The 13,238-nt window shown below is 41.4% G+C and overlaps 1 protein-coding gene across 1 annotated transcript in view; it reads left to right on the top strand.

The window, feature by feature from the left end:
- Window positions 1-2,058: 2,058 nt before the first annotated feature.
- Window positions 2,059-13,238, top strand: part of LOC311223637 (uncharacterized protein) — a gene marked incomplete at its 3' end in the record, with an annotated part of 57,635 nt that continues 46,455 nt past the window's right edge. The window contains exon 1 of the mRNA XM_084308411.1: window positions 2,059-2,266. Coding sequence (XP_084164537.1) covers window positions 2,214-2,266 — 53 coding nt within the window. The 5' untranslated portion in view covers window positions 2,059-2,213. The remainder of the gene's footprint in view (window positions 2,267-13,238) is intronic.

Here is a 13,238-nt window from a genome sequence, read left to right as displayed (position 1 = left end):
CAAAAAAAAAAGTATCTCGTTCATTCCATAAGAACGTAGAATACACATTTACAAACTTTTTTTATATGGTCCATTTGCATGTTCTTGGTATCTGATTCTAGGGACATCTATGGATCTCAGGGAATGTATTCCCAGTGTCAGAAATACTGTGTCTGTTACTAGGCTTGAGTAAATTGTAATGAACCAAATGAGAATATCAATAAAAAAAATGTATCTTTGACTGTGAATAACACCATGCTCAAATTGACCAGACCAGACCAAATCTAAGCAAATTAATCAATGGAAGATGATTAAACAGAAGGTTTTGTAGATACAGTACTATGAGGGCCGACGTTCCACTCTACTGGTTAAAATTACTTACTCGTGAGTAGTACGTTCATTGATAAAGAAAAATAATGTCCACAGACGCTCCAGTGTAAAACAAAGATATCCAAATGGTTTATTTCTCTTCCTCAGCGAAGTCTTTCTTTACAGAAGTGGTCCTAAATCTATTTACCTAAATATTCACGTCACAAGATAAGAAAACTGTATTTTCCCAGTCTCCAAAATCACAGCCGACTCGACACATGAAAATTCCTCCACACTGGAAAGCCGAAAATCTATGTTGTTTAGTCTATCTGTTCAGTACGGCTCAGAACGGTTTCAAGATGCACACTGACCTGGCTGAGAGAATTGCTGAATATATAGATACACAAATGTTCTAGAAGGTTCGGTCATTGACATCACCACAAATGTTCTAGAATGTTCGATGTTCTAGAATGTTCGGCTATGATATCACCACAAATGTTCTAGAATGTTCGATGTTCTAGAATGTTCGGCTATGACATCATCACAAATGTTCTAGAATGTTCGACCATGACATCATACTGTGACATCACAAATGTTCTCGAATGTTCTATTATGACAATTATATAATACAATAAGCTAAATGCGTCTATACTTTAAGCAAGTGGCTTGTCCTTCCGCGTTCCCGTTTTGCGCTCTGATTGGCCACGCACGTTTCTGGTCATGTGACATGTGCGCCAATCGTGGGACGGCAAGTTCTGCGCCTATTTCCAGGTCTAACAGCCTGCAAACTACCTAACGCCTATCACTGGTTAAGCTTAGGCGACTCTTTCACGGTTAAGGTTAGAGTTTGGAATCAGGGCAGGCGTTCTATCGCCATGCTCTAAGACAACTTCGAAAGAGCGCCTAAGCTTAACTGTCCAAAAACTTGCCGTTCCACGATTGGCGCACATGTCACATGACCAGAAACGTGCGTGGCCAATCAGAGCGCAAAACGGGAACACGGAAGGACAAGCCACTTGCTTAAAGTATAGAAGCAACCTAAATATAGCTTTGGCTCCTACAAGTACTGAATTCTGCCATCCGGACACATGCAATTTGAAATATGAATATAGAATATCAGGCATAAAATGGTTATGCGATTAAAATGCGATTAATTAATTACAAATCCTGTAATTAATTAGATTAATTTGTTTAATCGCCTGACAGCACTAATAATAATACTTTATTTGTATAGCACTTTTCATACAGAAGTTGCAGTTCAAAGTCAGCATTTAGCTGTAAGTGAGATGTATACTTGTTTTTTTTTATTTTTTTTTGTCTACTGTCCTTACCAGGCTAATTTAATGATAACCTTTTATATCACTAATAATGATCATGATCTAAAAAGGTACACAATGTACATATCCCATCAACCCCCCCTGCCACGATGAGCTCATTTTTTAACCGCTCAATGGCATTGGCTACGAATAAAGAAATACATGAATCATCTCTATGGCAATATTTCAATCGGTTGCGCAATCAGTCCGTTGGGCAATAATTTGTCAATAATATTGTTGGTTTTATTGATCAAGAAAATAATAATGTGACGCGAGCTCACAGCTCGATCCAGGGGGAAAGAGGCGGGGCTACATGAACATACGTCACGGATCCGGGGTTGACCATTGGTCAATAAACCTACAGGCCTGATGCTATTGGTCAGGCGTCGAGCAGTAGCTGCGCTTACCGAAGCCTTCAACCGCAGAAGCGACTCCAGCAAGTAAACAGGCGGCGGGTCGTCCGCACAATGAACATTAGCACGCTTTCATTTTTAAACGAATGCAGGCCCTAACCTGATTAAAAACGTGTCTTGGGTTTATTGTGTAAGCCACGAGAGATGAGCTAAATCCCCCCCAAAGAGCGAGGATGTTGGTCCCCGCGGGAAGATAATGAAGAGGTTGCGCGTTGTGTCGGTGTGCCTCATTGTAGCGCTCCTGTGCTGGTAAGGTGGCTCCCATCTTCTTGTCTTCACTCACACTGTTGCTTACATTTGTGTCAAACCAGATGACAGTTGTGTACTAGCAACGCGTGAGACATGTGGGATTTTATCGTGCCGTCTGTCATTTCGTATAACTTCTGGTCACATTGATCACCAAGGCGATATTCTTGACGTTCCGTCGTCATCAATATCATCATCACCATCTCATGTGCCCTAGTGCTACAGCGAGCTAACAGCTAGCCATCACTGTAGTGTAGTGTAGGAGGATGATGTTCAATTTCATAATTATTTGGCCATTTTACAACAAACAATGCGACAAAGGGGACATTTTGTTCTTGCCATCATCCGTGTTGGAACTCTATTATTGACAGTTGATATTTTGACAGGTGTTAGCATCTGTTGGCTACATACATGGTCAGCTGTAAATAATAGCCAACAATATTCTCATCATTAGCTAAACAACCACAATAGACTGCCAGCGCTGCTGGTTGCTCTAGTATCCTCCTCGTATTGGTAGCTTCGTCAACACGAATGCATGGACTATAGGCCTATTTGCGGTGTATTCAACCAATGACATTGTAATGCATTAGTTACTTACATTCATTATTATTACTGTAACACAATGTATAACATGATGATTTCAACTATTCATAGTATTCGATCGCAGACATATTGGTCGCAATTTCAAACCACAGTTGCTTTTAATCAAATAGCGGATACTGTACATGTCGTTAAATGACAACCGTGGCCAATGAGCTGTGGCCATCATTGTGCCCTATATTGTAGGGCAAATAACGTCACGAGAATACTACGGATTAGTTTTAAACAGTTGTTATTGCTCATGTATCAACATAACATAAATTAACCATCTTGACATCTTAATAATTTCACAGAATGGCAGAGCAATTTAAAGTAGGCCTCCTCATTTAACAATATAAACAGGATGTATAGTGTGTGTGTGTGTGTGTGTGTGTGTGTGTGTGTGTGGCCACTGAGAGACTGTGACTTTAAACTGGAAAGGCAGCTACAAGTTATTGTTACTGATCCATCTAGAGAAAGTTGCCATGTTGCCTTCTAATCCTTACTTCACTAACCCTGAGTATTGTTACCTGCGTCAAAGCCTGATAGATTAACAAATTCAAGACTTGCGTTAAGCTACCAGCTGTCAGCTCTAAGGGTCCAAGCTAGGTTCTGATCATTTAGTCGGACAGATGAATCACATTTCATACTTAATGAGCTGCTTTTTGTTCTAGTTGGCGCATAGAGGCTTTGATGGCCTTATTATTTAGGGGTATTTGCAGGGTCATAAAAAGCCTCCTCTATTTGTGTCCTTGTGGTGTATAAATGCATATAGTCGGTTGTACAAGTGGCACTGATTTCAAGTAGGCTTGAGAAAAACAGCAAAGGAGTGCTCAAGCAGGTACCTGATTAATAGTGACCCAGAAGGTGCTCTTTAGTAGGGATTTACAGACATCAAAAAGAAGAAAAAAAACAATAAGGCGTAGGCAGCTCTTCTGGTAGCAAAAAGAAACATTTGAAGTTTTATTAAACATTTTAAATGTATGTTCTACAGATGAACTAGCAAAGTAATAAAGGCTTTGGAAATGTGTTTTGCTACGAGAAGAGCTGCCTTTTCCCCCTTAATTTTAGTCCTACACTGAGTTTATATTTGTAACTTAACTGACGTCCAAAGATGAAATGACACAATGTGTGGAAGCTACTTGGTCCCCACTCCCATTGAGATTTGTCTTTTATAGCTCACCCTATGTTACATTGTCTAGTGGTCTTATAATCCGTTTTGGAAAAAGATATAATACCCCAATACAATGAAACAAGGCAGACGGCTCAGTGTGGGTTTAAGACACCTTCTGTTTTCATCCATTCTAATCATATTCTACTTGATTGTAATGTAAACACAGTCACTGTATTGTTATCTGCTTTTTTGTTTGTCCATAGCTTCTCAAGCCAATGCATTATTTATGAAGTCAAATATTAGCCTTATGTCATTTCGTCATCACTAAGCAAAGCTCATGTAACTCATGTACAGTAAGTGCTGTCGAGTCAGTCTTTTGTAGTATTGATCTGTTTTGCAAAGAAATACTAATTGGTAGGCCATTCAAATGAAAGAATGAGCCTTTCAGTTGCCTGAATTTCTAACTGCATCTTATCATGATCAAACCTGCTTTCAGTCTGTATTTAAAAAAAATTCAGAGCATTTGCATTCTCCTAAGATTTGAATATTGTACATCCTCCAGGCGTCATTCAAATTAAGCTTACCTTTTCCTCTCAAGGTACTGTGCTACTTACATATCAATTGGGTACAAAAAAAGTTCATAATGTATTTGTGTAGCAGCAGTAAGTGTGCACAAGCCCTTGAGAATTAGTCTACACATTTCTGTTTGCTTTTGTGATGTGTAATTCCTCTATATAGGGTTTTTACAACATAGCCTATTCTTTGGATTTAGAGGATTTAGCTGTAAGTGAGATGTTGTAGTGCCGAGAGATGAGAGTCGGAGACGGTGGCTCGAGGCAGAACGAATAGTATTTATTAAGCACAGAAATACAACATGCTACGGGCGGCTACGTTGCGTGCAGTCGACTGACTGACTCTGAGAGAATTGCCGAATACATATGTTATGGTAAACAAGAATACCCTGAAGACTCTGGCAGGAGCACTCATTCAAGGGTACTATACGACTATGCTTGCACCTCATGGTACCAAAGCACCTCAAAGGCGCTAAAAACAAGATTACAAAACATCACAAAACAAACTGGTCAGACTTCTACTTGACCTTACCCCTAGAATAGTAGAACCCACCTCACCCCTGCCCACTTTGACAACCTAGGATGGCTTAGAGTAGACGACAGAGTACAGCAACTTGCAATGGGCCTGGTCTACAAGATACACTATACGACTAAGGTACCCATGTACAACATGTCAAAATACTTCCCAAAGGTCAGTGAATACCACGACCACAACACCAGAGGAAGCTCAACAAATCATGTTAAACCCAGATTCGGCTCAAACAAGGGACTAAAACACTGTCAGGATCTATGGGTAACAGTACTGTATATTTGCATATCGTATATGTCACAAATGTAACGGTACTAAATACCTGTATGTCATGTATGTCCCTATGCCATAAATGTCATGTATGTTGTGTATGTCATAAATGTCACTATGAATTGAAAATGGGGGACCCTGATGTAAACAAGACAAACGTCTTTCTCTGGTCTGCATCCCCTTAACAATTGTGTGTATTGAGCCGTACTGTATTGTACCCATTCTGCAATCTGTTAAATAAAGTTTTCATTCATTCATTTAACATTGGTCATGACATCATACGGTGACATCACCTATGTTCTAGAACGTTCGGCTATGACATCACAAATGTTCCAGAATGTTCGGGCGGAACTAATGTTCCTAACAATAGTTCCGTGGGTGAATTATGTACCATTACAATCACTACAATATATAATAATACTTTATTTGTATAGCACTTTTCATACAGAAGTTGCAGTTCAAAGTCAGCATTTAGCTGTAAGTGAGATGTATACTTGTCCCCCCCCCCCCCCAGTAAGGTCTACTGTCCTTACCAGGCTAATTTAATGATAACCTTTTATATCACTAATAATGATCATGATCTAAAAAGGTACACAATGTACATATCCCATCAACCCCCCCTGCCATGATGAGCTCATTTTAACCGCTCAATGGCATAGGCTACGAATAAAGAAATACATGAATCATCTCTATGGCAATATTTCAATCGGTTGCGCAATCAGTCCGTTGGGCAATAATTTGTCAATAATATTGTTGGTTTTATTGATCAAGAAAATAATAATGTGACGCGAGCTGTGGCTCGATACAGGGGGAAAGAGGCGGGGCTACATGAACATACGTCACGGATCCGGGGTTGACCATTGGTCAATAAACCTACAGGCCTGATGCTATTGGTCAGGCGTCGAGCAGTAGCTGCGCTTACCGAACCCTTCAACCGCAGAAGCCACTCCAGCAAGAAAACAGTCGGCGGGTCGTCCGCACAATGAACATTAGCACGCTTTCATTTTTAAACTAACGCAGGCCCTAACCTGATTAAAAACGTGTCTTGGGTTTATTGTGTAAGCCACGAGAGATGAGCTAAATCCCCCCCAAAGAGCGAGGATGTTGGATTGTTGGTCCCCGTGGGAAGATAATGAAGAGGTTGCGCGTTGTGTCGGTGTGCCTCATTGTAGCGCTCCTGTGCTGGTAAGGTGGCTCCCATCTTCTTGTGTTCACTCAGACTGTTGCTTACATTTGTGTCAAACCAGATGACAGTTGTGTACTAGCAACGCGTGAGACATGAGGGATTAAAAAATATATATATAAAAAAAAAGGAAACAGCAAAGCAGTGCTCAAGCAGGTACCTGATTAACACTTTGGCGACCACAGTCTTGCGGCGATTTATGCCTCAGAGGACAGAGGTTTGTTTACAAACCGATGTACTTTCTAAGAGCTATATATATAATTTATAGTATTGCTATCTGTCCATTCTCATTGTCACTTGAGTGCATAAACCGTGCCTTCATAATGGTTTAAAGAAAATAAAAATCCATCGGTTGGTTGTCATTTTATAGCGTCGTGAATATAAGGTTTATCGTGCTTTTTGTCTCTTTTTTCCAGGAAGCTAGATAATAGGCTAAACGTTGGCGCTGTTATATCAAACGCCATTTCTGTTGTGTATATATATACGAATGAAATAAAACAAACTGCGTAGCATCCGGACTATTACAGAGCATCTATGGATGAAATGGGGGGCGGCGGGGAACGCCGATTAGTATTATTGATTAGCAATACAGTGTGCGTTCAGGTAGCCAATGTCAGTGATCGATCACGTTAGGTTTTAAAACAATGTCCAATCCAGCTGTAATTTGGGGGAATAGTATCCTACCGTCAGGCCATGTGATCGCCGGCAGCATTTCTTCATTAGTCATCGGATTCTGGTAGATCGATATGTCCATTGGCTAATCATAAATCCCATTATTCCAGACTGAAATTTGCGTTCGGTAACGGGATCAAAGATGGAGGGTCTTCGTTTGGAATCAAGGCTCATATGATCCGCCCACAGACTGTAAATTTTTTTTTTTTTTACAATCGCCCTCAATGATACTGCAGTGGAGCGATGGCGCCCCTAAGCGGATCTGGCCGGTATTTCATGTTTCGAAAATCAAATATGTGGGTAGGTCATGCATCTCGATCGCGGACGTTAATAGCGTTATAAATATGGAATAAAACAATAACAACTTGCCACGGCTGGGGCGGCTACGTGGCGTAGTGGGCAAGGCGCTCACCACGAATGCGGAGACGCTGGGCTCGCCTGTTCGAGCCCAGCGCTCCACATTGCTTTCAGTTTAGCTGGTCGTTCATACTAATACACATTGGCCGTATTAGAGGGTGGGAAACTGATGGGTGGGGATCGGGCGTTGTGGACAGCGACTCCTACAGGTCGGTTGGTGCGCCTGCGCAGTAGAATCAGGAAGTGTCGGGGGCAGCGTGAGCCTCCCACGCGTTACTCCTCGCCACTGAGAGATCGAGCTGCGCAGGTGAAAAGATGCGACTGCTGTTACCTCAAGTACCGGAGGGGACTTGAGCTATGTATGACTTAGTCCACATTGCAGCCGGCTTGTGTGAGGCAAGAAACAGCATTCGTGACAGGGGAGGGTTGAATTGGATGATACGAAATTGGGATGGGAGAAAATATAGAAAAATGGGAGAAAAAGTGGATAAAAAAAAAAAAAATTGCCACGGCTATATACGTGGCTCTGGTCCACAACGCATGGCACCGAAACACGTATATATACGTGGACGGTCCTTAAAGTGTTAATAGTGACCCAGAAGGTGCTCTTTAGTAGGGATTTACAGACATAAAAAAAAAAAAAAAAAACAATAAGGCTTAGGCAGCTCTTCTGGTAGCAAAAAAAAAAAAAAAAAAAACATTTGAAGTTTTATTAACATTTTTAAATGTATGTTCTACAGATTAACTAGCAAAGTAATAAAGGCTTTGGAAATGTTTTTTTCCTACGAGAAGAGCTGCCCTTTCCCCCTTAATTTTAGTCCTACACGTGACTGAGTTTATATTTGTAACTTAACTGACGTCCAAAGATGAAATGACACAATGTGTGGAAGCTACTTGGTCCCCACTCCCATTGAGATTTGTCTTTTATAGCTCACCCTATGTTACATTGTCTAGTGGTCTTATAATCCGTTTTGGAAAAAGATATAATGACCCAATAGCCAATACAATGAAACAAGGCAGACGGCTCAGTGTGGTACGGTTTAAGACGCCTTCTGTTTTCATCAATTCTAATCATATTGTGCTTGATTGTAATGTAAACGCAGTCACTGTAATGTTATCTGCTTTTTTGTTTGTCCATAGCTTCTCAAGCCAATGCATTATTGATGAAGTCAAATATTAGCCTTATGTAATTTCGTCATCACTAAGCAAAGCTCATGTAACTCATGTACAGTAAGTGCTGTCGAGTCAGTTTTTTGTAGTATTGATCTGTTTTGCAAAGAAATACTAATCGGTAGGCCATTCAAATTAAAGAATGAGCCTTTCAGTTGCCTGAATTTCTAACTGCATCTGATCAAACCTGCTTTCAGTCTGTATTTAAAAAAAATTCAGAGCATTTGCATTCTCCTAAGATTTGAATATTGTACATCCTCCAGGCGTCATTCAAATTAAGCCTACCTTTTCCTCAAGGTACTGTGCTACTTACATATCAATTAGGTACAAAAAAAAATTCATAATGTATTTGTGTAGCAGCAGTAAGTGTGCACAGCCCTTGAGAATTAGTCTACACATTTCTGTTTGCTTTTGTGATGTGTAATTCCTCTATATAGGGTTTTTACAACATAGCCTATTCTTTGGATTTAGAGGATTTAGATGGCACTTTGTCCCCATGAGATAATTGATTATGCTTATCACTCAGATTGATTGGTACTTGTGTTTGTGCTTTTTAATTGGCCATCATCACACATTTCATAATGATCCATCTACCCAGATTTTAAAATCAGTGCTTCTATGAGAAAAACAGCAGATGTTTTAACCAGAGCTTCGTGTGGAAATATAGAAATTGACTAGTGGCTAAACTGGCTATGTTATTACTGTTCTGTGTATTTACCATCACAAAATGATTACTTCCTCTGTTTATTTATGGCCAACTTGATACTCTGTCCTGCTGCTCTACAGAATAAAGAGTATGCAGTGCCACTGCCTGTCAGCTTAGGGGGCATTTTAAGGGGTTAAGTGTTTCCAGAGCTGCAAGAAGACGGGCCCCCTGCGCCTGGTCTCTCTGCCTGAACAAGGAGGGGGGAGTGGCGCACAAAGACAGCAGTAATGGCAGCTATAGGCACGGGCAGAGCACGGCCCTTCTCTCTGGAGATTAGATGGATAGATCAGTTTGGGTTCACACACAGGGATGCCTGCGTGCAAACTGTGCAGTATGTCACTGAAAGCCTGCTTGTTGTTGAACTCTTTTCCCGGTGAGACGTCCTTCACTGGAAGAACTTACAATCTTGCTAATCGGATAGAGTGGCTGATTTTCCTTTTTTTTGCCATGCTGGTGCACGTTTTCAGTTTCCCCCGGCCAGCCTAATGACCATGCACAGACATGCACAGACTTGATTACCAACGCAGCAAACCCCTTTTAAATGCGCTGCTGTCCGCTTCTCACTCCTCCGTGCCAACTCTCACACATCCAAGAAGGGGCAGGAACTAAGGAACACGCAACCATTGCATTACCAATTCTGAGGGTCTCCAAGGTAGCAGGGATTTTGCGACAGAGGCCCTAGAGAGGGGGACCATAGGCGAGGCATTATGGGGTTTCTGTTCTTTCACGATTCACCCAGCAACAGGAGCAGCGTGGCTAAGTTACCCTGGCAACACTTGAGCTTTGTGTCTGCATGCTGAACCTTCATTTTGCTGATCGCTGAACTTGATGTGTCTGTTTTGCATTGATGTCCCTCCTCAGATCACTACCAGACAGTGGATGAAGGGATGAGAGACTGTCATGTTCACTTTAACATAGATTTAGTCTGGCCCCCTGCTGCTTTGGGCTGATGGCTAATCTCAACATCTTTTGTGCATTTTATGAAGAAATGGCAGTTTTGGACCTTGGTCTCTCTATTATGTTAGAGTGGGGAGTGCTCCGGGGTACTCATTAACAAGCTAGGTCTTTACACTGCAGTGCACAGGAGGCATCAGCAGAATGCTCTATGTATGTATTAACGTCTGCTGGTTACAGAGTCAACAACCTGTGTGGATCTGACTGTATATTTAGCCCAGGCTGGTAACGTCAGCAGCACTGGGACAAGTGTGTGTGTATGTATTTACTGTGTTTGAACATGCATATTCCCAGGTTGATGGTCAAAAAAGATAGTCCACATCTGCCACATGCACACATCTTCCAGCCTGTTCGAGTTTGGGCAAAACATCTCATGGCACTCTGCGGTTTCTTGCATCATTTCATTTGGACACCTGCAGTGCTAAACGGAAATTAATGGCCCCCATTAACTAACTAACTAACTAACTAACTAACTAACTAACTAACTAACTAACTAACTAACGGTGTCACTGTCATAGGCATATTAAACTATGAGCCATTCTAAGATTAGCCTGTTTTTATGATTATTTAATGTGATTTAATATCACTCCGGCAGCCCAGTAGCCAGCCAGAGGGAATCTAATTCCTATAGGTGATGACAGTTAACAATCAATTTAGTTAGGCCTGTCATAGCCAACAACATGATTGGTTAATACTAGTACGTTTAGCCTGGATCATTTGATCGTTTAATTTGTGCAATTCAGTGAAATTGAAATTATTCCAACTTCTGCAATTATAGTATAATGAGACATGCATAAATATTATTATTTTTGTTGATGACAATATTGTGAATCATTGTTACTGTGGCCAGACAGAGTAAGCTAACTGGGTGGATTTTGGCTGTTGTCTTGCCCTTGGCTTTGAACTTGATTCTATATGGTCTAATGTTTGAGCTGTATGCCCACATGGACACTGATCCAGTAAGGCAACACTCTTCTTGCTCAACCGTTTCTTTTCCTAGCTACCATATAGCTGGTCTATATGGCCTCCCTCCTGTCTCCTATATCAGGTTTAGCCCCCTGCTAGCCGCAGCTCTTGAGTAATCCCTTTCGTGGTTCTGTGTGTTGTTGTTGTCCTTTTATCAGCTGAAGAACTGTCAATCAATTGCAAGGTTAATCAAAGAGGAATCTGACTGTCAAACAGCCTATAGAAAAGGCTAATTCTATCGAGGCAAATTCTCCTTCCTCCAACTTTGAAGCTCTTTGACTTTGTGTGTGTTGCATGCTGACACATTGCTGTGGATATTCCATATGCTGTGACATGTGATTTTTTTTAAAGGGCCCCCTCACTTCCTCATAGCCACTACGCTCGCTCGCTCGCTCACACACACACACACACACACACACACACACACACACACACACACACACACACACACACACACACACACACACACACACACACACACACACACACACACACACACACACACACACACACACACACACACACACACACACACACACACACACACACACTTCAATAGAAAGGACAGTGTGTACTTACCCACCAGTTAAAAGCACGACATGTCCTGCTCACATCATGAAAATATACTATTTTCTTTCACCTTTATTTGTGTTTGGAAAAAGAAATCTGCTGCGGTTGCCCTCATTTTCAATTATGTAGAGTTACATGCCAGTTCAAATAAATAGTTAAAACCCAGATCAATATGGGGCGCCCTCGTGGCGCATACCATAGTGCCTCGCGCACCTACACGGCCGAGTTCTTCGATCCCAGCTCCTGTCGTTATTTGTCGCATGTCCTCCCCACCTCTTCTCCCGTTCGCCCTTTCCTCTGTCGGTCCTGCGTGGCCAAATAAAGCTGTAAAAATGCTAAATAATAATAATAATAAAAAAAAAAACAGATCAATATAAAGAAAAGAAAAAATATATAAAATATATACAGTATATATCAGTTAAAACGGTTACACAATGTACCAGGGGAGGGTCATCATGACCCTAAACTAACTTAGCAGCAGTGGTGTTACATAAGCAGTGTTTCCTCATGTTAAATACATGCAGTAGTGGTCAGAACATCACTTGTCACCAGATTATTATGTTTCCTACCAGTGGACACTGACCAGCAGCTGTAGTGGACACTGGGAGGTACTGGTGCTGGGTGGGGAGTGGTGCGAGAGAGGTGTGTAGCGGGATGGTGAAGGAAGAGCCAAGAGGAACAGGAAGGCAACAGAGCCTGGCTCTCACTTCAAGCTTTCACCATGAATGAATGCATTTTTTTTAAACGGATGTTAAAATACACAGGATTTAATTTTTTTTTAAATGTGGTTGACTTTGGCTATAACGTTTAACCCCATCTTCTTTCCTGTGAGAGACTGATCCATTTCACACCCCAAATATGTGAAACAGTTTTTAGTTGCCACTACCGTGTCCCCAGCATGGCCAGCCATAACATTGAAGCCAGGTGATCTGCCCAATTTCACTTTGGTCCCAAAGAGAATAGACTCCGTCTTACCGAGATAAAGAGAGATATTTTCGGAGAGCCATTTGCTCACACTCTAACTCTGCACCCAGACAGCGCTCAACCATGCTCTTGTCTTTCTGGGACACAACAAGAGCAGAATCATTGGCGTACAGAAAAAGAGGGCAGGACATAATATATAGTAAAAATAAAAGAGGCCCTAACCTAAGACACTACCTTGAGGGACTTCACAGCTGTTGAGTTTCTTTCCTGATAGAGTCCCATTGACAGATATGCTCTGACCCAATCACCGGCCTAGCTACTAAAACCAAGAGCTTTCAATTTATACAATAAAATCTGATGATCGACCGTATCGAATGCTTTTTGTAGACTGAGCAGAACCATACCACAA

The sequence above is a fragment of the Notolepis coatsorum genome (genome assembly GCF_963971535.1).
Source record: "Notolepis coatsorum genome assembly, chromosome: 2".
Taxonomy (NCBI): Eukaryota; Metazoa; Chordata; class Actinopteri; order Aulopiformes; family Paralepididae; genus Notolepis; species Notolepis coatsorum.
The sequence above is the reverse complement of the archived record's forward strand: the minus strand, read 5'-3'. Positions and strand labels throughout refer to the sequence as shown.